This window comes from Tasmannia lanceolata, unplaced genomic scaffold (assembly GCF_043159265.1).
Source record: "Tasmannia lanceolata isolate RefF3 unplaced genomic scaffold, GAP_Taslan_0.1 ptg000007l, whole genome shotgun sequence".
In the NCBI taxonomy this organism is placed as follows: domain Eukaryota; kingdom Viridiplantae; phylum Streptophyta; class Magnoliopsida; order Canellales; family Winteraceae; genus Tasmannia; species Tasmannia lanceolata.
Genome location: NW_027518684.1, coordinates 3,572,459 through 3,595,292, shown reverse-complemented (window position 1 = coordinate 3,595,292; position 22,834 = coordinate 3,572,459). Strand labels below are relative to the sequence as shown.

Sequence of the window (22,834 nt, the reverse complement as noted above, 5' to 3'; positions counted from 1 at the left end):
GGCATGCCATGGTCTATATCATTGAGAAAGTGACTGAAATTAGATAAACAAGAAGATGAAAAACTGGTCTCACTAATCCAAAGTTTGTTCACAAATTTCCATTTTCTCCTTATTTTGACTGAAAATACTTATTCCAATCAATGTTTATTCGACACACCAAACTTGTCAACTTAAAATTCTGCGAATTGCGAACCAACCGATTCAGGCTGGAGATAATCTGTCTGACCTCTGAGGATTTATGTGGACTGATGAGGACTCCTCTCCCTAGTCCAACGATCCATCATCCTCTAAAATCATGGTATGAATTTCAAATGAGTAATTTCCTAGGGTTATCATAGGAAGATGTGAAATTCTAAATTGTAGACAATGGACTTAATATCCTCATGGTGATTGATAAATTTATGCCCGTATAGACATCTTAAATCTTCAATTTGTAAGCTTGTATTTGATGTCACTCTACCTACATTCACATTTGTAGGGAAGCCCCATCCTTCTGTATGTGAGTAATTTCATTTTTTCGTGATTTTTTTTTTTTTCAAAATCCTAATTTTTTTTGTCGGACTGAATTGAAACGCAGATATATTTATTTGGATTCTTGTTGAGTTTTTATGGACTTGCCTCTTTGGAAGGACTTTCTCACTTGTCCATTTATTCCTTTGCAAAGGTTGAACAGTGAGTATCGTGGCTTGATAGTCTAGAATGGGAGAACATTCACTGGAGTTTTCCCTGATTTGAAGCTGATACTCTTTCATGAGTCTAGTGACTAGAATCTTGAAGTGGTTTGCTTATCTTTAGGGCCGTTTGGATACCTCAGAATTTGTATTGGGATTTATAATTGAGTTTCCAGTACAAAATGAATCGATCTGTGGATTTTTAATTTCTTATTTCCACAGCTTATTTGGAAATCTGATTTTTTCCACTATCAGTCGCTGAATTGGAAATTCAAGGATTCGATCTGATCCAAATTACAATGCAAAAAGGGCTGCAAATATGAGAAATCAAAATCAAAATATTCTCGGCATCCAAACGGGCCCTTAATGGAATGCACATTGTCAAGAATTTTAAATGTAATTTCACAAGCATTGTCAAAAAACTATCCATAATAGTTTCACAAGCATTTCAAATGTAATTTATGTAATTCATATGAATAAAATTATGTAACACATAAATATAGTATACTACTAATACACTTAAAGTCTCAATTTTGTTATGCGATCTGATTTCAGTATAAATTTCTATAATAATGAAAATGGAAACATTTTGAACATTTTGTATCGGCTTCGGTAAAAATTTAAAATCATAGCTGTAGCAAAAACATCTGGTAAAAAAAATTTAATGACAATTGTGCATTTTTTTGGAATCCCTAATGTTGTGTCAAAGAAATGAGCCGGAAAATGATTATAGTCCTAAGTCCCATTTGAGGTCAAGGCTCTGGTCTTTCACATACATAGGTTTTATCTGTAACATGTTCTAGGTTCTTTCCTAATGATTGTCCTCATCAATTATATAACTTTTTCTTAGGTCTCAAATGTGGGTCGATTGTAACTATTGGCTCGAATTAATAGCAAAAGACTATGGTTTTATTTTTGCTATACAGCTTTGCAACTCACTTGGATAAAGCACCACATGACTTGCATGATTCAAACCAGGCCTATGCAGCAGACAGAGGGCAATTTGGATCATGCAGGCCATATGCAGAAACCAATGAATAGGGATGCAACTTGGGTCAAGCAAAAGGACAGGTTTAACCCAATTTTGGTGGGTGGGTTGGGGTTGGGAATATCCGACCAGATTTAATTCTGATTTGAGTTAGGTCAAAGGCCTAGGTCGACCCGACCCAACACTGTCCCCCTAATTTTATTGTGCTTTTATTGAGACTAGAGAGTAGAGCCCAACACCACCCAAACCCGATTTCCATTTTTTCTTTTTTTAGCACCAGCCCCATGCCAGCGTGAACATGACAAAGCGATTTGGAAAATTGTGTACAAAATTTCTTATAATTACAAACATGCAGGAAGTGAGAAATATGAGAAAAGCGAGTATTTCACATAAGGCATTTCGCGGATGGTCTGTTGCATCTGACAGCAGCCACAGAGGCTCACTTTCCAGCAGATTTTGTCTTCATTCACGAGGTGGCTGCTGTCAAATGCAACAGACCATCCGCGGGAAATGCCTTCTGCGCGATGGACGCTAGCAAATCCCAATTTTTTATTATTTGAAGCCCAATTCATTGCAGTTTGAAAAAGATAAAGTAAACGAAGGGAGAGGAGAAAGACACAGCACACAGCTTGGAGGGTTTTATGACAAGGAAATAAGATTCCTAAACCAGACAAATTCTCTTTTGAGTAGCATTTATCAATTTACATTTTCATTCCCTCCATGGATGGAAAAATGGTCTCACCAAAAACAAAAAACAAGAAGAAAAGAGAAAATAAGAGATAACGTCAATGACAGAAGGTTTGACTTGCCATCCCAGAAAAACTCTCAGAAAACCCATATTTATGACAAATTCATCCCAGAAAAAAATAAACCATACCCCTTATACAAGTTCATAACGGAAAACCCATATCTAATACAAGTTCATCCATGGCAATCGATGATTAACTGTCTCTACAAACCAAAGCACTGAATTAGAGTATTTTCACCCCACGAACATAGATTGTAACCCAAGTCCTCGGACATGGGCATCATCCAATTTTTATACTAGGGAAAAGATTTTTTCTAGCGTTTGGCTAACACACTTTCTACATATTTTTTCTTTCAAAATAAATGTTTTTTACCTGTTTCTAGAATAATTTCTACCCTAAATAGACCATAGGATTTTTTTGCATAACATATTCACAGACGAATCTCAGCATTAGCATGGTTAGAATGATCATCAGAAGGAACCCAAAAAAGACCCACAAAAAATTCAGCAATCAAATCGAATATAATAGAAAAAAGAAGAAGCTAGAAACAGGGGGGATAAAAGTAATTGATTTGTTAAAGAGAAAATGATTGATTTTTACTCAGATATGTGTTAAAGAGTATTTTCCCTGACCTTCTTATGGAAGATCTCATAATGAGCTGGGATTAACAATATCATCATTGCACATAATTTCAGAAGGAAAAGACAAAAAAAAAAAAAAAAACAACAGAGATAATACATTACTTTAGTGAAGAAAAATAATCTCCATGAGAAGAGGCCTCAGGTTTTAATAGATGAGAGTGAGTAGGTGAGACTTAGGGTTAGGGTTTCACTTTACAAGTTTTCTCTTTCTATTTACGTTAGTGACCTTGAATTTTTAACAAATTTACTGATTGACTCGTTATGACATAATTAAAAAGTAGTCTTCTAGTTTTGAAATTTGTAAGGGAGTGATAAATCGACTCCCCAAATTGATGAATCGACTCCACATGTGTCTTTCTCTCTCCTCTAGGTTAGAGAGAGAAAGAGGAGAGAGATAGACACATTGGGAGTCGATTTATCCATTAGGGGAGTCGATTTATCACTGCCCTTTGTAAAGGCTACTAACATGCACACTACCATTTTTTTGATAATAAGACGAGCTCACCTTGTCTTTCAAAGTTTAACCAGTTGTCAAATGCAATTAGAGTAGGGGTGCATCTTGGGTTGGGCTCTCCACGATTTTGGCTAGGATTGGATTGGGTTGGGTTGGGTTGGATTTAATTTCAGGTTGGTTTAGGATTGAGGCCTTGGCAACCCAAACCCGACCACCATCCTTTAATTTTATCTTGATTGAGTTATGTTTTTTCTTAAAATTTTCTGCTTGGCCTAGGTGAATCCGAATCCAACACAACCTGATTTGGGAAAACACAAGCTAGATGGGTTGGGTTAGGGTTGAGAGATTTAGAGGCATGTTGGGTTAGGGTTGACCATCCTCTACCCAAGGCTCTGGTTAGGGTCTAGGGAATGATATCTCGGATTGGGCTAGGGTTGGCTTCAGCTCGATCCAACCCGACCTGAGTTGCACCTGTAAATTAGGGTGTGTTTGGGCATCCTATTCTGATTACCTTGGAAATGGAATTAAGAAAACTGAAATAAAAAATTGATTTAAAGAAAGAATACCATCTCTTAGGGCGGTATACAGATTCCAACATTGTGCCCCTTTAATTCTGTTCATGGTATATTCTTTAATCTTTCTAGGCTTGCTTCTAATCTCTTTTTTTCTTTACCGAGGATGAAAAGGTCACGTCCTAGTTCTAAGCATGGTTTAAATTTCGTCCGAAATCCGAAATTTGGGTCCTGAATCTGGAACCAAATTACCAAATTTCGGTTTTTGGTGGGGTCCAAAATGGTTACCGAAACCGAAATTTTAAACCTTGGTTCTAAGTAGCCAATTAAAAACAAAAGAGCAATTTGTCTTATTATCAAAACATGGTGGAGCGAATTCAAGAGCACGCCCTTCTTTAATCTCAAGTCCCAACGACTCAACCCTTACCGAAAAATTAAAAGGCTGATCTCTAGACGACACACTTTGGAATAATCTCTTTTTTCACAACAAGAAACCAAAGTTGATTAGGGGTGTCAATGGACCCAGAGAGTCCGATGAACCATCTGAATCCCAACTTTATAACAGTCTGGGATCTTGAACATTACCAATATATAGACACATTTGGGATCCCCATCATAATTCGAAACTATTTCCGATTAGATCTAGTCAGCTAACAAAAGCTTGTGGGACAGTCCATATTTTACGAAAATACCCTCTAGTTTTTATAAGTATTATTCAGGGGTATTTTAGTAAAAATATACTATGTACTTTTTTTGAACTATTCCCCTCTCTAGTGGGACCCACTTCACAGGGTGATCCAAACTGTTCATTTGTAGGGCCACAACGTAAATAGGTTGTACCCAGTAGATCATCTTACAGCATATAAAAACTCAACGTGTTTCATAAGTTCTATAACTTTTGGTGGATTATTAGATACCTAACATTCGGATTCAGACCCATCACCAACCACATGTTCAATTCACCAAGTAGACTATGCGTAACAAGAGTGAAAGTTTCATCAAGTTGGTATCATCGTGAAAGGGTGACCTGTGAAAAGAGCTACCTAGAGGAATCATAGTGAAAGCCATCATAGAGTTGGGAAATGTGTTTAATAATGTCATCCTATAATTTTAGGGTTGCAACAACATGTGAAGCAATCCTGATTTGTTGGCCAACTCTACTTACCTTTTAACTTGACAACCAAACATGCCATAGAAAGTGATATTTCACTTGCCTCCAACTTCCACTCCACTTCAGCTTTCCGTGTCTATTATGTAAGGGTGTAGATGAGATAGTTACAACTTGCAAGGTAGCTATTGTAGGGATATGCATTTTAGGTTTGTGGGTATGTGTTTTTGAGTTATGGGTGTTAGTTTTTATTATGTGTCATGTTAGTGGGTGAAAGGGTTGATGATGTGAAATTCTCTTTGTGCCTATATTTAAGTTCATGTATTTCAATGAAATGAGAAAATATAAGAAATTGATGGCGAATAAAGTAAACTTTGTTTAGGAGAGTCATGGTTCCTCTCGATTTGAACCACTAGGAGGTCCAGTTGACTCAAATCTCCCCCTCTTTTCTATCTTTACGTGGCCAATTAGGCATGTAGGAGTCTCCATGCCACTTCCCTTCCCTTTCCACTCAAGTGTATTACAGGGCATACCATCCCATGGAAAATAGGGATATTTTGATGCTCGACTAAGACCTGCAATATCAATTGTTCCTCTTGATTTGAACCACTATGAGGTCCAGTTGACTCGAATCCCCTCCTCTTTTCTATCTTTTTCTTTCTTTACGTGTGTTACGGCCAATTAGGCATGTAGGAGTCTCCATGCCACTTCCCTTCCCTTTCCACTCAACTGTATTACAGGGCATACCATCCCATGGAAAACAGAGATATTTTGATGCTCGACTAAGACCTGCAATATCAATGGCCAAGATTTCTAGAGTTAATGATCAAGATTTTTTTTTTTTTTTCTAATTTAGAGGATTTTGACACGTTTGAAAGAAAAAACTACAAAATACCAAAGAGAATAATTAAAGAATTTAGCCATGAGAATGTGGAGAATATTCTTTATCACATTATGTAACCCTGTCGTTGGAACATGACGGAAATGGAAGAAAGGCTATGGCCTACGGAATAATGGGTGGGTAGTGAAAAAGACTAGCATTGGAAATTCTTAGTATGAATCAAAGGCCAGTTTCTTCTTCTTTTCTTCTCGGGATGGAAACTTGGATTTGTGATAATTTACTCAATTACAATAATTGAAATAGCGCTTATTGTAGAACTAGAGATTTTATAGGGTTATTTTTCGAAAAGTAAAGTGGGTTCCACTTCATTGGATGATCCAAGCCGTTCATTTTTTGGGCCACAATGTAAATAGGTTATACCTCGTGAATCATTTCCATAGGATGATTTTAACCTACAGAGCTGATTTACAAGGTACATTCTATATACAATGTGGTCCAACAAATGAATGGTTTGGATCTTCCTGTGAAGTGGCCCACTGAACTTTTCCAAAAATAGTGTAAGAGCCTCTTAACCCTTACACATAAAGTTTAGCATATAAGGATCTTAAATAAATGTGGTCGGCTTACACTAATACATCCATATCCAATTTATTTTAGGCGGACCAATTACCCAATTAAGCTTATAATCACTCTCAAATAATGGGTATCCATGGTAATTTCACATTTAACTCCCACATCAATGGCAGACCAATTAGTCTTACACTTATTGGCTCAGTTTTGGTTGTTTAGCCCAAATAAATTAACTGCAATTTATGGGAAAACTGAAATTTCAGAGGCCTTTTAGATTGCAAATTTACACACGAGTTGCACCCAAAATGCAGTTTGGTTGCACATCTAAACTCACCCTGTTGCTTTCTAAGGGCTTGTCACCTTGGCACTTGAGGATTTTGTGTTAGAACCTGTAGCCTTGAATACAACCCATGATCAAAGAAAAGAAAAGGTTAGATAATGGGAAATCAATATAATTTTTTGTGTGTGAGAAAAGATATAGAATTAAATAGCTAGTGAACATACCGTGCAAGACTTGACTTTTTCTTGATTGTAGTAGAATCAATAGGTAAATCTGAGAAGGCATCACAGGGAAAATGGATTGATTGTGACACTGAAAGTGCTGGGAGGGAAATTTCTCTGGATGATTTTGATTCACAATCTCTAGAGTGGAAAGTTGCAGATGAAAACAAATTAGAATGTGTGCTGTGGCATTGGTCAAATGCCTTCCCCCCTCTCTCATGATTAAAAATTGTGGTGTAACATGTATCCCCTTTCTTCGATTGCGGAATAGATGAAATAACTCAAAAAATGGTTTTTTTTTTTTTTTTCAAGAATGAAATCTTATTGGAAGGGTCCTATCCAGTCTATCCTTCGGAACCATATCACATTCCGGATCTAATGAAATAGGATGAATTGAAACAGTATTTTGTAAGTACTTAACCAAATGCTCTCCCTATTTAATGTGGACATGTACTTCAGGGAGGTACTCAATCTCCAACAGGTCGTTCAGTAGGATTCCAATGGTCCTTTTACAACTTGTTAGAGAGAAAAGAACCAAATGATCTTAATTTAATTAGTTGATATATTCTACTTAGGGCTGCAACTCGGGTCGGGCGGGTCGGGTTTTGGAGAACCCAATCCTACCCGAGAAATATCTCGGGTCGGGTTTTTTTCCGGAAAACCCATGATAAATCTCGGGTCGGGTCGGGTCAGGTTTTTCACGTTGACGCAATTTTTTAAGGAAAACTCTTGTTTGGCAAGGCAACTCAACTCATAGAAGCAGAAATTACACCCACATTACACTTGAATCAAACAATGATGTAATTACACTCACATTACATTTGAATCAAACAATGCTGTAATTACAATCAAACAATGCTGAATCAAAGACTTGAATCAACTCAACTCATAGAAGCAGAAATTACACCCACATACTATAACAGTGGGTGCGTGAATTTTCACTTTTAACTTTTAACTAACAATGGAAAAAAAAATACATACTATAACTTATGTAACTCGGGTCGGGTCGGGTCGGGTCGGGCCCCTTTAAACTCGGCTCGACCCGAGATTCATGCGGGCTTTTGGATGCTCAACCCGGCTCGACCCGAAACCCATGAAACCTGAACCCAAACAAGGCTATTTTCAGGTCGGGTCGGGTAAAACCTGGCTCGAGTTGCAGCCCTAATTCTACTAGTGTTAGGATCATCTTAAGGCCTGTTTTTTTTTTTTTTTTTGGATTTAGAGAACTGATTGTGAGCCTGAATCTGATTATTGGACTCAAATTCACGTTTAATCTAGCGTCCAACAATCGGTTCAGATGATGACATGTCGGTGGTGCGATGGCGGGTTGGTGACAGCTATTTTCAAGGATCAACACTGGATATTAAAAAAAAATAAAAATGCTTGCACATGTTTAGGTGTAATGCCACTTCATACAACTGCTCCCTTTTGGATTTTATTGTTTTACGAGACTAGATCTATCATATGAAAATTCTCTTTGAATTGTTTTCATTAAACAATACAAAGGGGAATAGAGTACATTTCTTTATGGGAAAAAGATAATATCAGTCCCTTGAAATTTATTAGAAAGAAATTTGATTCTTAACTTAGTTAATGGCTTCGAAAATGCTTTTAATGTCCCACTAAAAAAATCAGATTAACTTAGGCACTGTTTTGATTGCAGGAATTTTCTAAAAAGGCTAGGAAACGAAAAATATTTCTAAAATTTCCTAAAGATGACTTCAACAACTCTATTCAAGAGGGACCTTTAATTTAGGGCAGTGATAAATCGACCCCCTAATATCTTAAATCAACCCCGATATTTCTCTCTCCATCTCTCTTTAAGCACTGCCCTATATGGGGGTTGATTTATCACTCGCCCTTAATTTATGATAATATCCCCTTAAATTAATGATAATCATATCATTTCACTCTAATTATCACCCTTTTCCCTTTTTAATTTTCATTTCCCCCTCCACTGGAGGATCATATAACAATCAAAATTACTTTATCAACCACTAGTTGCTTATTCTTGTAATATTTGGAGTCTTTGGATGCCACCAAGATTAGTTCTTATTTGCCATTTGCTGTATCATTTCTAAGGGGGTGTTTGGATGTAGGGAAAGTTTTCCATGGGAAAAAAAAATCAGTCCTATGAAAAATAAGCTTACCAAACACTGAAAATTTTATTTTTCACATAAAAAAAAATTCCATACATCCCAACAGCCCCATGACGTGTACCCATTAATGGAAAATAATCATATCTAAGTGTACATATATGATTATATGCAAATAATTTTGAGTGGGGAAGTGATATATTGACCCCTTTTTGTTTACTTAGGACAGCCCGCTAGAGTGTATTTAGTACTAATTTTTAGGGCTGCAACTTGAGCCGGGTAAAACCCGACCCGCATCGACCCGACCCGAAAATAGCCTGGGTCGGGTTGATGTTTCTTGGGTCTTGGGTCGAGCCGGGTTTAGATTAAAAAAGCCCGCATGAATCTCGGGTCGAGCCGGGTTTGAAGGGGCCCGACCCGACCCGACCCGAGATACTTTAAGTTTTATAATACGTAAAAGCAAAAAACGTAAAAGCAAAAACAGGGACTCTTTCCAAAAACGTATTATACTTAAATTTTATAATACTCTCCCTAATCAGCAAAAGAAAATTAGTATTTAATCATCCCTTTATTTTCTTCTTTGATTATTTTAGTGCTAAACCAAAAACAGGGACTCTTTCATAAACGTATTATACTTAAGTTTTATAATACTCTCCCTAATCAGCAAAAGAAAATTAGTATTTAATCATCCCTTTATTTTCTTCTTTGATTATTTTAGTGCTAAACTTTTTAGCCTTCTGTTTCCCTTGTTATGTGCTCTGGGCGAGTCTGATTCTAAAGATACCTTTCATCTTTAGAATAGTTCTAAACAGTGGTTTCATGGTTCTTATAGCCGGAGGCAGAGTTTCGTCCTCCTATGTCTGAAGTTGTCCAAGCATTGGTCCGATTAATGCAAAGGGCAAGCATAGTCAAAAGGCGTTCGAGTGATGAATTAAGGTTCTCATATAATATCCCGGATCGGATCATGAGGCGGCGGATATGTCCTTCTAAGTGTCCGAGGTTAAAGCTAAATGCCGTTCTTATGACTTCTTCCAATTTTGTATGCTTGCCTAATAATTGTTAGTTTGTCTGCTCTCACTGAGGACCAACTTGTTGAGGTAGTTCCTTGGACAGGCTCTATCTAAGAACTGTGTTTACAACATCGCTTTGTAGGTTCTTGCCAAACAAGAGTTTTCCTTAAAAAATTGCGTCAACGTGAAAAAACCCGACCCGACCCGACCCGACCCGAGATTTATCATGGGTAGGGCCGGGTTTGGGTCTCGTGGGTTTTCCGGAAAAAAACCCGACCCGACCCGACCCGAGATATTTCTCGGGTTGGGTTGGGTTCTTCAAAACCCGACCCGCCCGACCCGAGTTGCAGCCCTACTAATTTTACACTAGAAGGGGCTGTCCCTAGTAAAAAAGGGGACGAATATCCATAAAAGAGTTTATTCCATGTCGTGACACTTCAAAAAGAAGGCTGCCTCTACCTTCTCTCTCTCTCTCTCTCTCTCTCTCTCTCTCTGAATTAGAAATGCCTTGGAAGGATTCCGATTCGGGCGTTTCGGACGATTCGGGTACCCGAAACATTTCGGGGATATCGGATCAGGAAGGAATTGGGATAAGCATCGATCTGGTCTCAGCTTCAAGAAGGCACCTTGCTTTCCTTAGAACTATTGCTGATTCTCCATGGCTCCATCGTACTCCTACCCTTCTTCAATCCATCACAAGGTTCTTCTTATTTTTCTCCTGTTCTTCCCTTTTATTAATTCATTTTGTGTTTATAAACAAAGAGAAAACACGAAATGACGATTTCGGTTTTTTCAGGTACGAAAAGTTATGGATGCCATTGATTTCAGAGCTTTCAGAAGGATCAAAGTCTGATATGTTATTGCCTCCTTTTGATGTTCAATGGGTTTGGCACTGCCATTGCCTAAATCCGGTAAGAAAAGTTGATATTGGGACCCCCTTATTTTAATAATTACAATCCTCTTGGTCTTTAATCTTAAAATTTTATCATTCATTTAATGTTAAAGATGACCTGGTGAGAGCTGAGTGAGAATTGTCTAGCCCAAAAAAATAAAAAACAAAGGAGGATTGGGTGTATTTATCAAAAGATAGGGGATGGAGTTTTGATACTTGAAAGTTGAAAGTATCAGTTCCCTGGCAAGAAAAATTCTTCTTGTTATGTTTCTAATGAGTTGTAACACAAATAAAGAAAGAGAGAGAGAGAAAAAAAGAGGAGGAGAGAGGTTGATCAACCGCTCTCTGATACCACTTGTTACATACCTAATTGGCCATAACACAAATAAACAAAGAAAAAGACAAAAAAGATGGACGGAAAGATTGATTTGAGGCAACTGGACCTCCTAACAGTTCAATTCGAGAGGAACCATGACTTTCCTGAAACATAAGTTTCGTCTTTCACAAAGTTCAGCCAACATCTTGGGAAATTAAAACCTTTTATGTCTCTAGATGGCCCATACTTGGATGGTATAAATTAGTTCAGATTAATGTAGCTTGTGAGTCTGCGAGTTTGCTGTCTGGTTGTTTGGTATGAATAAGAGTCTTAGAGATAAGGTATCTAGATTGGTTTGGATATAAGTTTTAGAGGAAGTGATAAGTGGCTGCACAGTGGATTTCCTATTTAACATAGAAGTAGTTTATTTTCAAATGAATGAAGAAATTGTGTTTATGCGCATTGAGGAGAACTGACCCTTCCCTCGAAGTGGGTCATGAGGTTGATCTTCCCTCTAAGAAGATCAATAAAGTTGCGAACTGATTCGGGTTCATAACAAAAACCCCTTTCAGGTAAGTTACCGGCAATACTGCGAAGCGAAATTCTCGAAGCTGATAGAGAAACCGGTGATATTTGACGAAGAAATCGAAGATTACGCTGTGAACAGATGCAGGGAGATCTGGAATCTTAAATACCCATTTGAGCCATTCGACGTCAATGGCGAATCTAACTCTGGTGATGGTATCGGCGTCTCGAGTCTCACTGATAATGATCTCTTTGCAATGGTGTCGAAGCAAGGTTCCTTGTACTCCAAGTTCTCCAGGCCTTTCCTTTCAGAAATTGTACATCTAATCGCCGCAAAACATAGATACAAAGGCTTCTTGTACATGTTGAAGAGATTTAGAGATGGGTATTCTCGTCTGGTACCCACTTCTGATATTCTTATAATGTGGTTAACTCATCAGGTGATCTTTTCTTTTCTTTTTCCTACCTTTTTTCCTTTCTTGAATTTCTTTTTTATGATCTAGAGATTTTGATGTGTCTTGAAGTATAAATGATTAAATAACACTAACGTAACCTCTTAAGCTTTTGGAGTAACTGGTTGTTTCACATGATATCAGAGCTATTGCCTCACGGCGGGTCATGGGTTCAAAACCCAACACTCATTGATATTAAAAATTCATGTGTATGGCCAGCCCAAAAAAAAGAGGGGCCCCATGTGAGGGGAATGTTGAAGTATAAATGATTAAATAATACGAACTCTAACGGCTTAAGCTTTTGAGTAATTGGCTGTTTCACTATCTGATTTTCTTTTATCTATGATTTTTTTTATTGAAACAGAGCTTCCCATCGACTTACGAAGGGGATATGAAAGAAATGGAAGGGGATTTGGAGAGGGTTGTTGGGGTTTGGGATCCAGTGAAGGAAGAAGATGCCCAAATGACTAAGACGCTGTGGGAGGAAGTGTTTGATCAGCCATACGAGAGAGCAGGGGCGACTTTCGATGGGATTTTCTCGTCGGATTGTTCGGGTTATTGGGAGGCTTCAGATAGTGACGTGAATAGAAAATACAAGGGATTGGAACCAAGATTCTTACTAGAGGTGAGTTTTGATTTATAATAAATGAAAAAGCTCCATTCCTAAGCATTTGTGGTCTACTGATTCATGTGCATTGATTGGACTTATAGAGATGATTAAGACACTGAATTTGGGTATATATTTGACTTCTATTTTGTTGCTATTGAATTTGTCTTCTTGAGCTAAAGAAATTGAAAGGGTGTACTCCACCAGAAAAGATAAGAAAGGCTCTGTTTTGTATGGCAAAATTGCCTAACATCCACCAAATTCACGATGCATTGAATATTTGCAAATGTAATGACAGTTTGACAGGTTCGCCATTAAAAAAAATGACAATTTGACAGGATAGAAGCCTAATATATAATTACACCTATTAGAAATCTTATTAAAACACTTGATTTGTTATTTCGTGTCTGTTTTTTGTGCCAAAAGACCAATTGAAGTGGAAAGTTTTTTTCAAAAAACAAGGGGCTGAGACTATCCAATATGACAAAAGCATAGTTTAAAGACTCTCCCACATCATCGTGTACACTCCCGAGTCGACTCCCTTTTATCTTGATTGTGTTCTTGTACGAGTTCGTGTTTTGGCCTACAAAGTTGCTCAAAACTCCTTTGACCCTACCGACTTATGACTGCCTCAACTGAGTACTCAGCCGTGTCAACCGAGTACTTGACCTCGTTGTGCTGAGTCCACTACGATTTGTTTTGGCCACATTTTGACCTGCATCCACATTTTGAAACCCTAGAGAAAAGTACAAACATATGCGGAAGTGCCTAGATTTGTGGGTGGCAATACCATAACCTAATCTCTCACCTTCTAAATTCTAATATTGGTCTGCCACTGTTTGCCTGCTCATGTGTGTGGTGATCAAGGTTATTGATCTTATGGGCCACCATATTGATGGTCTATATCACTAGAACTGCAGTGATTAGACAGTCCGTTAGGTGACCTTTTCTTCTTTTTATCAACTTTTTTCTACCATCCATTTGCAAGCCAATGATCAGGCAGGTAAGATAGTCTAATCACCGTGATTTATGGGCTGTGGCTCAACCAAATGGTGGCCCACTGATCAAAAGTCCCAATCTCCTACAAGTTTGCCCGAAGTATTTTTTTTATAGTTTTTTTAACCATTTTATTGATCGAAAGTGTAAAATGCACCTGCTTAGGCTGAAATGTACTTCATATTGTGTGATCACTAGGTTGGATCTCTCGAACAATGGATTCCATGGTTGTAACTGATTTTGTTTGCCTTGATCAATTGTGGCTGGCAGGTTTGCCTGTTCGTCAAAGGAAAATGGGACGAAAAGGATTCGAAGGAGACAAAGAACACATTCCTTCGACTTCGGACTGTGAGATGTCACATGGAGCTGAAGATAGACAAACCAATCTCAGACATGTCATCCCAATCATGGCAGAAGAGATGGCAACTCTTCTGCGAATTCAGCACTAGAGGTGTCGTGGTTGAGGTCCGGCAACAAGGCAGCGGGTGTCTAAGGAACAGTAAACTGCATAAGATGGTAGCATTCTCATGGAATGATTTGTTACGTGCACCCTCTCTTACTCTAGAAAGAGAAGTGGGGTTGCAAATGAGAGTGATTGCGTCAATTACGCCTCCGGTTCAAGCGCCATACCTACTCAAATGCGTGCCTGATAGAGTCACCGATGACAAGGGGGCTATGATTTCAGACGTGATACTGAAGATGAACCGGTATCACCCACAGGAGGGCCGTTGGTTGTCTCGAACTGTTCTTGACCACGCAGGAAGGGAGTGCTTCATAATTAGGATAAGGTAAGCCCTTCTTCTCCTTCCTGTTCTTCTCTTAGAGTGATCTCTTTGCTGAATTTTAGTTTATATTGTTGTATGCTTAAATTTCCATTTTTCCTCCTCTTGAAGGAAAGTTGAATTGAATTAGGGTTGAGCGTCTAGCTCGATTGGTTAAGGCTCTGCTCTTCAACCTTGAGTTCAGAGGTTCAAACCCAGCTTACCTACCAAAAAAGGCTTGGTTAAGTTGACCAAAGAAGCTTACTAGTGTGAAACACTGGATTTATTAGGGATGATCTGGTGTTTTCTATGCTGAATTTTGGTGTATATTACACATGGGATCATTCTATACCTCTCATTTTTCCTTCTCTTCTATAAAACTTGGTTAAGCCTCTAGCTCTTGGTTTAGGCTCTGATCTTCAATCTTAAGTTGACCCAGTAAGATTATTAGTGTGAAATACTGGATTTATTAGAGATCATCTGGTGTTGGTCACTGAGAGTGAAACTTCTCTATATTTGAACCTTATCATTGTTTTGCTTTAAATTTTTAGTAGTGAAACTTCTCTATTTTGTGTACATTGTCGTCATCCTCATAGTGAAACTCATGGGATGATTGGGTATTGGTTATCAACTGTGAAACTTATCTATTATTGTACTTTGTCATCCTAATCCAGATTAGTTGCTAGTAAGAAAAGTGAACTACTTTGCTGCAGAAGATAGGATCAAAGAGAGCACTTCTTATTAGCATATGTTCTTGATGAGAAGTTTGTAATGTTGCTACTAGCAATAATTCAGATATCGGTTTTCAACAGCAAATCATTACAAATAGTAAATATTTTGATGAAAATCTACAATATTGATTGGTTAAAGCTTTATTTATAGTGCTTGAATGGGGTTTTGCAGAGTGGGTGGAGGGTTCTGGAGGAGAGGAGCTGAAACTCCAACATCAGTGAAATGGGAGGACAGAATCATAGAGATCCGTGAAGGTTCATGGTCTTATGTTGCAGGTTCCATCGGGACTGCTCCGGGTAAGAGATCAAATCACTCAACTCAACTAAACTCAGCTAAGCCTTTGTCCCAACTAGTTGGGGTCGGCTAATGAATCCTTTAGAAAATTTTCATGAAGAAGGTGAAGAGATCAAATCACTCTCAACTAAATAATAATAAGCTAGTGCTGGAATTCTCTAAGTGTATGTTTGGCAACCACTATAGGGGATTTTTTCCACTGCTTTTAGCGCTTTTAGCATAGTTTCAAAACTCCACCGCATCATCATCGACTCGCCTGATTCAACTCCCTTTTATCTTTGTCATGTTCTGGTCCGAGTCCGCATTTTTCCCTACAAAGTCAACCAAACTTTGACTCTCCCGAGTTATGACTGCATCAACCGATAAAATGGTGTTTGGCAAATCCGACCCTTTCCGTTCATCACAGAAATGACTAAAAGAGAGTGACTAAAAGATAGTGACCCTAGTCATTCTAATGAAGCTATAAATTTGGTAGCCAAAATACCCTTTAAATTTAATAAATGTGTACCCTATTTTGAGAGATGTTGAGTTGTTGCATCATGTTGACCAACAGAGAAGGTTGTAGGAACAGCAACACCTAAAGACAAAAATCCACAAGACAAGAAAGCAACTTGGTCTCTGTCTACTGGTTATGTTCTAACGATACAATGGGAAGGAGGACTGAATTTCCACCTCCAGAACGAAAATCCTGACGAATCATCGGTAAGGTGAATTACCTTTTCCCCTTTTCTTCCCTCCTTTAAATTGTCTTCTTTATTGGATATTTTCAAAATATTCTATTTTTTAAAATAGAAAAATGAGTTTTTTTAAAAGAGACGCTTCTTTTATGTGACATGGTATTTCCCTTCAAAAGACGCTTGTGTTAGGGATTGGGCCTATAGCTCAATGGTTGAGACTTTGTTTCTCAACCTTGAGGTTGTAGGCTCGATCCCAAGTTAACTTCCAAAAAAAAACAAGAAGACACTTGTGTTGTGAAAAGGTGTCTTGAAAGGGTAATTTCATTTGAAAGGGTGCCTTCAGATCTTTTTATCTTCTATAAAAGCATGCTTAGGGTCTCATTTTCAATAACACACTCCTCTTTTTTACTCTTCTATGCATACTGGTTGTCTTAAACTTGGGGTGCAACCCTTGTTCTTGGTGTAGGCATTATGACCTCGGGACTTATTTCCATTGTAGCTACCTGCATTAGTGGGGAAATTAAAGTCTTTAAGTGAAAGCTTCGGCTTGGATTGCCTTGCCTGCCTCCCATTTTTCTAACTCTCTTACTAACTTCTCTTTGTGTTCCTTACTTTGATTATTTGCATCTCCACCATTTGATTATTCATGATACCAATTTTGTCCCAACATTCTTTACAACATAGACATAATTTCCATGGCAATTATTTGCAGGTGAGGTTACTTACAGGGAGGAAATTGCATTATCAAGTAAAGGAAGACGGTTCTAAGAAGAAAGAAGATGAGGAAGAAGGGTTTGTGACGTTTGTTCGGTTTACGCCGGAGAACCCATGTGGAAAAGCCACAGCTCTTTTGAATTGGAAGATTTTGGCAGTGGAGTTCTTGCCGGACGAAGATGCTGTGCTCGTCTTACTTGTATGCATGGCTATGGTCCGGAGCGTGTCGGAGATTCGTAGAGAAGATTTGGGGAGATTGTTGGTGAGGAGGAGAGTGAAGGAGGCTAAAGTAGGAATGAGAGATTGGGGGGCTGTAATGGTGCATTCATGTTCTTCCTCTTCTTCTTCTTCCGTTCATCTTAGGCCTTGGTATTGGAATGCGAATGAGGTGTTGGCACCAACTGAAGCAGATTATACTAGACAACTCAACTATTCTCCGGCGGATGGGGCTGATGATATGTACAGACGAATGATTTTACCATGAAGAGAGCTTACTTTCCATAGGGCCGCTTTTCAAAATAGAAAGTGATGCGCTTTTTTTTTTCTCTTGCTGGGGGCTGTTTTTAAAGGCCTTTTATTCATCTCTAGTTCAGTATAAGGACCTCAAAATAACCTCTTTTCGTCCTATGAGCTTTAAGGTGTATGAAGTATCATATTTGACTGCTGGAGAGGATCAGCTTTAAGGTGTATGAAGTATCATATTTGACTGCTGGAGGGGATCCTTGACGGAAACCTCAACTACGCATATGTATTATAGCATACGATAATCTTTCTTTCAATGCAATTAGCTGATCCATGTAAAGCTGTTTACCCAAGGTACTAAATTCGCTTCTCTCCATACATGAGAGATTCTCCACCCTTTGAAGTATGGGACAATTTTCACAATCTTTGCAAGTGTAGTCACTTTCCTCCATGGATAATGAGTCTGTTTTTTATGATCTTGACTGCTACCTCCGAAATATGATTCCAACAAACGGTTTTCAATCTGATTATGTTTTGCAATAAGGAAAGCATGAAGGATGGCATTTAGCTCCAAGGCATAGATATCTTCTTTTTCCACATTTTAAAAAAATGGTGATATAATGCATCCATCTGAGTTGCGGATATACCTTCTGTTACAGCATCCGTGTTCAATTTGTAGTCTCCTTGCTTAGGTTTTTTTTTTCCCACGTGAAGTTTTACCCGTGGGCTTCTTTGTCGTCCAGCTTCAAGTGATGAAGCCTAATTTTGTTGTCTTTTAGAACCATGGTTTTAAATTTCGTCTCAAATCCGAAGAAATTTCGGATTTCGGTCAAGACCAAAACCGAAACGTTCTGAAACCGAAATTGGCGAAACGTACCAATTTGGAAATTTCGGCGAGATTTGGAAAAAAAATATTAATTTTTTATTCCTTTCCCAAATTTCAGCCGAAATTACCAAAATTTTGGCCCAAAAATCGACATTTCGAGTGTCTTTACCGAATTTCGACCAAAATTTTGGGATTTCGGCTAGGTAAGAAATTTTTGCCGAAACCGAAATTTCGAACTTGTGCTTTGATATACCTTCAAAAATTCTTATATTTAGCTCTCGCCAAATGTGGAATATTGTAGCAGCAAATCCAATTCTTTGCCCTTCTCCTTCGAAGTTGTTTCTGACCCATTCCTCTTCTTTTCTCAACAATCTACAGGGCTTTCTTCTGCCATTAAATCTCCAAAACGTTGATCTCCATGTCTAGCAAGAGTATGCCGAATTAAAGAAAAGATATTGACGTCCTCTGCCTCTTATCTTAGAAAGCCGGCAATATGAGGAGATATTCATGCCCATGTGAATCAATCTTTGGGCTGTGTTTAGTTTCTCTTGAAGGGCCAACCACCCCCACAAATGCTTGTTTTGAGACGTGCCGTTTTACACATATAGTTTTAGCCCAAGGTAGGTGTTTCATAACAAAAAACTCATAAAAGCTTGGCTAATCTTAGTAATTATTCTCAACCTAAAGTTGTTTATTGTTGAGAAGTGATGGTCTCATAATTGTTAATACAAACTTAAGGATGGGAATAAAAAAACTGCAAAATCATGAATTTAAGCTTTTACAGGTTAAAATGTTATAATGTTTCACGGTCTCTTTCTTAAAAATAATGTTTACATTTTTGTAAGAAACGTAAATGGAAACTTTGATGTGGGGCCGATCTAAGAGGAATTACGCATTATGGAAACCTCAAGGCTTAGGATCATCCTATGGAAATGATTTTCGGCGCACAACTTATACAGGTTGTGGTCCAACAAAATGAATGTTTGTCTCATCCCTGAAATGGGCAATACAGTACTTTTTGAAAATTATCGGCCACCCACGATATAAAATCTCACTCTTTTAACATTTCCATTTAATCATAACAATTTGAATGATTAATATTAATTTAGGCCACGTTTGGATACCAGCAAGATTTAGATTTGGATTTAGCTGATATTTTGAACTAGATCAAAACCTTAGATTTCCAAATCAGCTACAACAGTGTAAAAATTCTGATTTTCAAATCTTTTCTTCGAGAGATTATTTGGAAATCAATATTTATGGCAACTTCCGTCACCATCGCTGCTCCTCGACGTTGTTCCGGCAGCAGCGAGACATCCCTCCGTCCCTCACTCTCTCTTTCTCTCTCTCTTAAAACATGATCATGAAGATGATTGATGTGTTTTGTATCCAAAACCCAAATCCAAATCAAAATACAAATGCATGAGGTATCCAAACAGGCCCTTAGGGAAATGATAAATGCGCCCCTTGCGCCTTTTTCCTTAGACGCCCAGGTGCACTTTATCTATGACGGCAAAGAGGCAGCTGTACATCACATGGGGACCCTTGATGTGGGCCTATGATTTACCATTTCCCTTAATTTATCTATGGTAGGGCCCGTAATTTTATGGGGAACGTTGATGTGGGCTGGTCATTGGCTACAATTCTTACTAATTGAATGATCCTCACCTTTTTAACTCAACCCATTCTATGTAACCGATTGAATGGTTATTATAGTTTTATCTATCGTAGGGCCAACGATTTAATTGGTACCGTTGGTGTGGGTCCCACATGGGATGAATAATAGGCTACAAATCTTACGAATTGGAATGATCCTAGCCGTCAGATAAATCATCTCCTAGTTGCCATTTCTCAGTTTTCTTCTTTAATACGTCCGTTAACCGAACAGTTATCCTTGTTCTATGATCTATGGTAGAGCCCCAAATTTTGATGGACCTGATGGACATTGCCGCGTGTATGGTCGAGATGCACCCCTGACTGATATAATTTCAGAGGAACAACTAGAAAGAGCGAAGGGAAATGATTTATTTGCTAATTTTCTTCCCTTGGCCACCCCATGTAGTCTAAGAGAGTAAGAGTAGTCATAAATACACTAGAAGCCTAGAAGAGAAGGGGCTGGCCCAGAGAAGAAAATGGGCGAATATATTAAATATAGAGAGGAGTGTCATTATCAAAGAACAGTACAGTATTCTCTCCCCCCCTCTCTCTCTCTCTCTCTCTCTCTCATGCTTTCACGTTTGCAAGATTTTGACAAAAAACAATGTCATTTTCCCCTTTCCCTTAATGGGCTCAATTTGATAATCATGCGTCTTCTAAGTGTCATTTGTCTTGGCACTAAAAAACCCTCCTTTTTTCTCCTGGAAAAAATCTTCCCTACTGAGATTTTTTTCTGCAACTTTTTCCTTTGCCTCATCTTTAATAATAAAAATGACCCATTTTGAGATTAGTGAGAACAATTCTTCCCTCTTTTCTCATTCATTAATTTCCCTGACCTTCTGATACATGATTACCAACCATCTTATTAGAGAAAGATTAAGAGAGATTAGTGATGTCATTTGAGACAGAAAAGACAGTGGTGGTTTTGTTATAGAGAGATGGTTTTTTGAAGATGGTTACGTAAAAAGAGGGAGAGAAAGGTAAATGGAAAGGATCAATGAATGGGAGAAGGGGAGGTTGAGAGGAGGGTTTTAATGGGAATAAAGTTGACAGCAGGGGACCATACTTCAGAAGCTACAGCCTTCCATTTTTGCAAGCTCTTCAGTCTGTAGTGCAAGTCTTATGTGAATGCCCCATTTAACTCACAAAAATGTTCCCTTTGTCTCAACTTATTTGCAAAATTACATAAATAAAGGAGATTGATATTTGAACTACCATTGTTTTGATAATGGTACAATGGTACATCTCCCACTTTGTTTTACTCTTGTTCTTTACTGCATGTTGATAGCCTTATTAAGTTTTAGAATGGTAGCCAAAATCTAATTAAAAAGCAGAAAAAAGTGATTCTTATATTACTGTCATTAGAAAACTATGTTATTGGTATATATGTACATATACTTCTAGGGGAATGATATCCCCCCCCCCCCCCCCCCCCCCCCCCCCCCCCCGCTCTCTCTCTCTTCGTTAAGTTTTAGACGCAAAGAAAAATGTTAAATCGGTGAATTTATCCTCAAGCAGTGAACCAATCCCATACTATTAGGTCCGGCACGAGCGGAATAGTATGGAACAGGCTCATGGAATGACCAGGGTAGGAATCCCACTAAGGCTTTCCTTTTTGTACTGGATTGAGCCCTCTTCTGACTCTGATCGCCAATAGGGAACCCCTTCCTTCCCACTTTGAATGATCTGAATGAACGCCCTGAAATGTTATATATGTATCAAATGTTATATTAATTTGATAGAATTTATAACTATCACTATCTTAGAAATAAAAAAATGGTTCTGAAAATTATACAAATCTTTACAAAGATATTATTGAAAATCATGTCAAAATCTTGGTTAACTACAAAAGACAAACACGATTCAAATTTAGTGAGAAAATAATCACCACCATGTAAGCTTATAATCATTTTGTCCACCATTTTTAATAGTTGGAATTGTATTTTTGAAATTACATTCAAGAGGGTGGTGAGTATTTTAGGGTTTGTAAGAAATTCAGGAGGGTGAAGAGCATGAAGTCTAACATCCTATTTCTTCCCATACAAAAAAGGAATAATGGTTAATGACTAGTGGAAGAAATTATTGCTAGTCATTGTGACCATCTGTCGTTTCCCACTGAGTTTAGGGTTTTGGCCAACCCAAAAGTTAATTTTTCCTTTTTTTGGCAATCCATATGGTTTTCTAAGCCTTTCAAAACTCCCCTAAAAGGCAAAACTCAGGTATCCGTATCAAAGCAAATCAGGGCTGGTAGCAGTCACACCACCCATTTGTTTAAATTGCATTTTCACAAAGTTTAGATCAGGTCATGTTTTCCTACAAAATTACTGAGTTTACCACCACTTTGTAAGAGATGGCCGTTTGGTTTTCTTTTTTGTGCGTAAATAAACCACGGTTAGATTGGTATGTGATGTTCATATAATCCAGACCGTTCATCCTGTGGGCCCCACTATAATCCGTTGGTGGAGAAGATATTAGGACTTTTACTGGCGGTTTTGGCAGCCCGTAAAACCCAATTTTCTTGTAATGCAATCAATTATATGATCTGATCCGTCATGGTTATAATTATAAATTACCAAGAATCTACAATTCAACAGGCAACCTTCTAGGGGAGCAACTCGGGTCGGGTTGAATCGGGCTGAGGCCAACCCTAGCCCAACCCGAAATAGCTTCCCTCAACCCTAACTCGACCCCAACCCCAGCCTCGGGTTGAGGATGGTCAACCCTAACCCAACCCGCCTCTAAATCTCTCAACCCTAACCCAACCCATGTAACCCGAAATCGGG

General features: G+C 38.2%; 1 protein-coding gene and 1 non-coding gene across 3 annotated transcripts; one reads left to right on the top strand and one right to left on the bottom strand.

The window, feature by feature from the left end:
• Positions 1 to 3,000: 3,000 nt before the first annotated feature.
• Positions 3,001 to 3,098, bottom strand: LOC143882393 (small nucleolar RNA snoR69Y). The gene has a single exon (XR_013252232.1). It is a non-coding gene; the product is annotated as a small nucleolar RNA snoR69Y (small nucleolar RNA).
• A 7,506-nt stretch (positions 3,099 to 10,604) lies between these two features.
• Positions 10,605 to 17,963, top strand: LOC143881475 (enolase (DUF1399)). 2 transcript variants are annotated; one of them, XM_077384559.1, is made up of 8 exons: positions 10,605 to 10,841; positions 10,938 to 11,052; positions 11,922 to 12,314; positions 12,691 to 12,951; positions 14,200 to 14,717; positions 15,594 to 15,718; positions 16,270 to 16,423; positions 17,106 to 17,245. In XM_077384559.1, exons 1-8 carry the CDS (start codon positions 10,645 to 10,647, stop codon positions 17,107 to 17,109), a joined length of 1,767 nt encoding a protein of 588 aa, XP_077240674.1. In that variant the 5' UTR covers positions 10,605 to 10,644; the 3' UTR covers positions 17,110 to 17,245. The 2 variants fall into 2 exon arrangements, with proteins under 2 accessions (XP_077240674.1, XP_077240672.1); XM_077384557.1 differs by having other exon boundaries at positions 10,609 to 10,841; positions 16,270 to 16,418; positions 17,106 to 17,963.
• Positions 17,964 to 22,834: the final 4,871 nt, after the last annotated feature.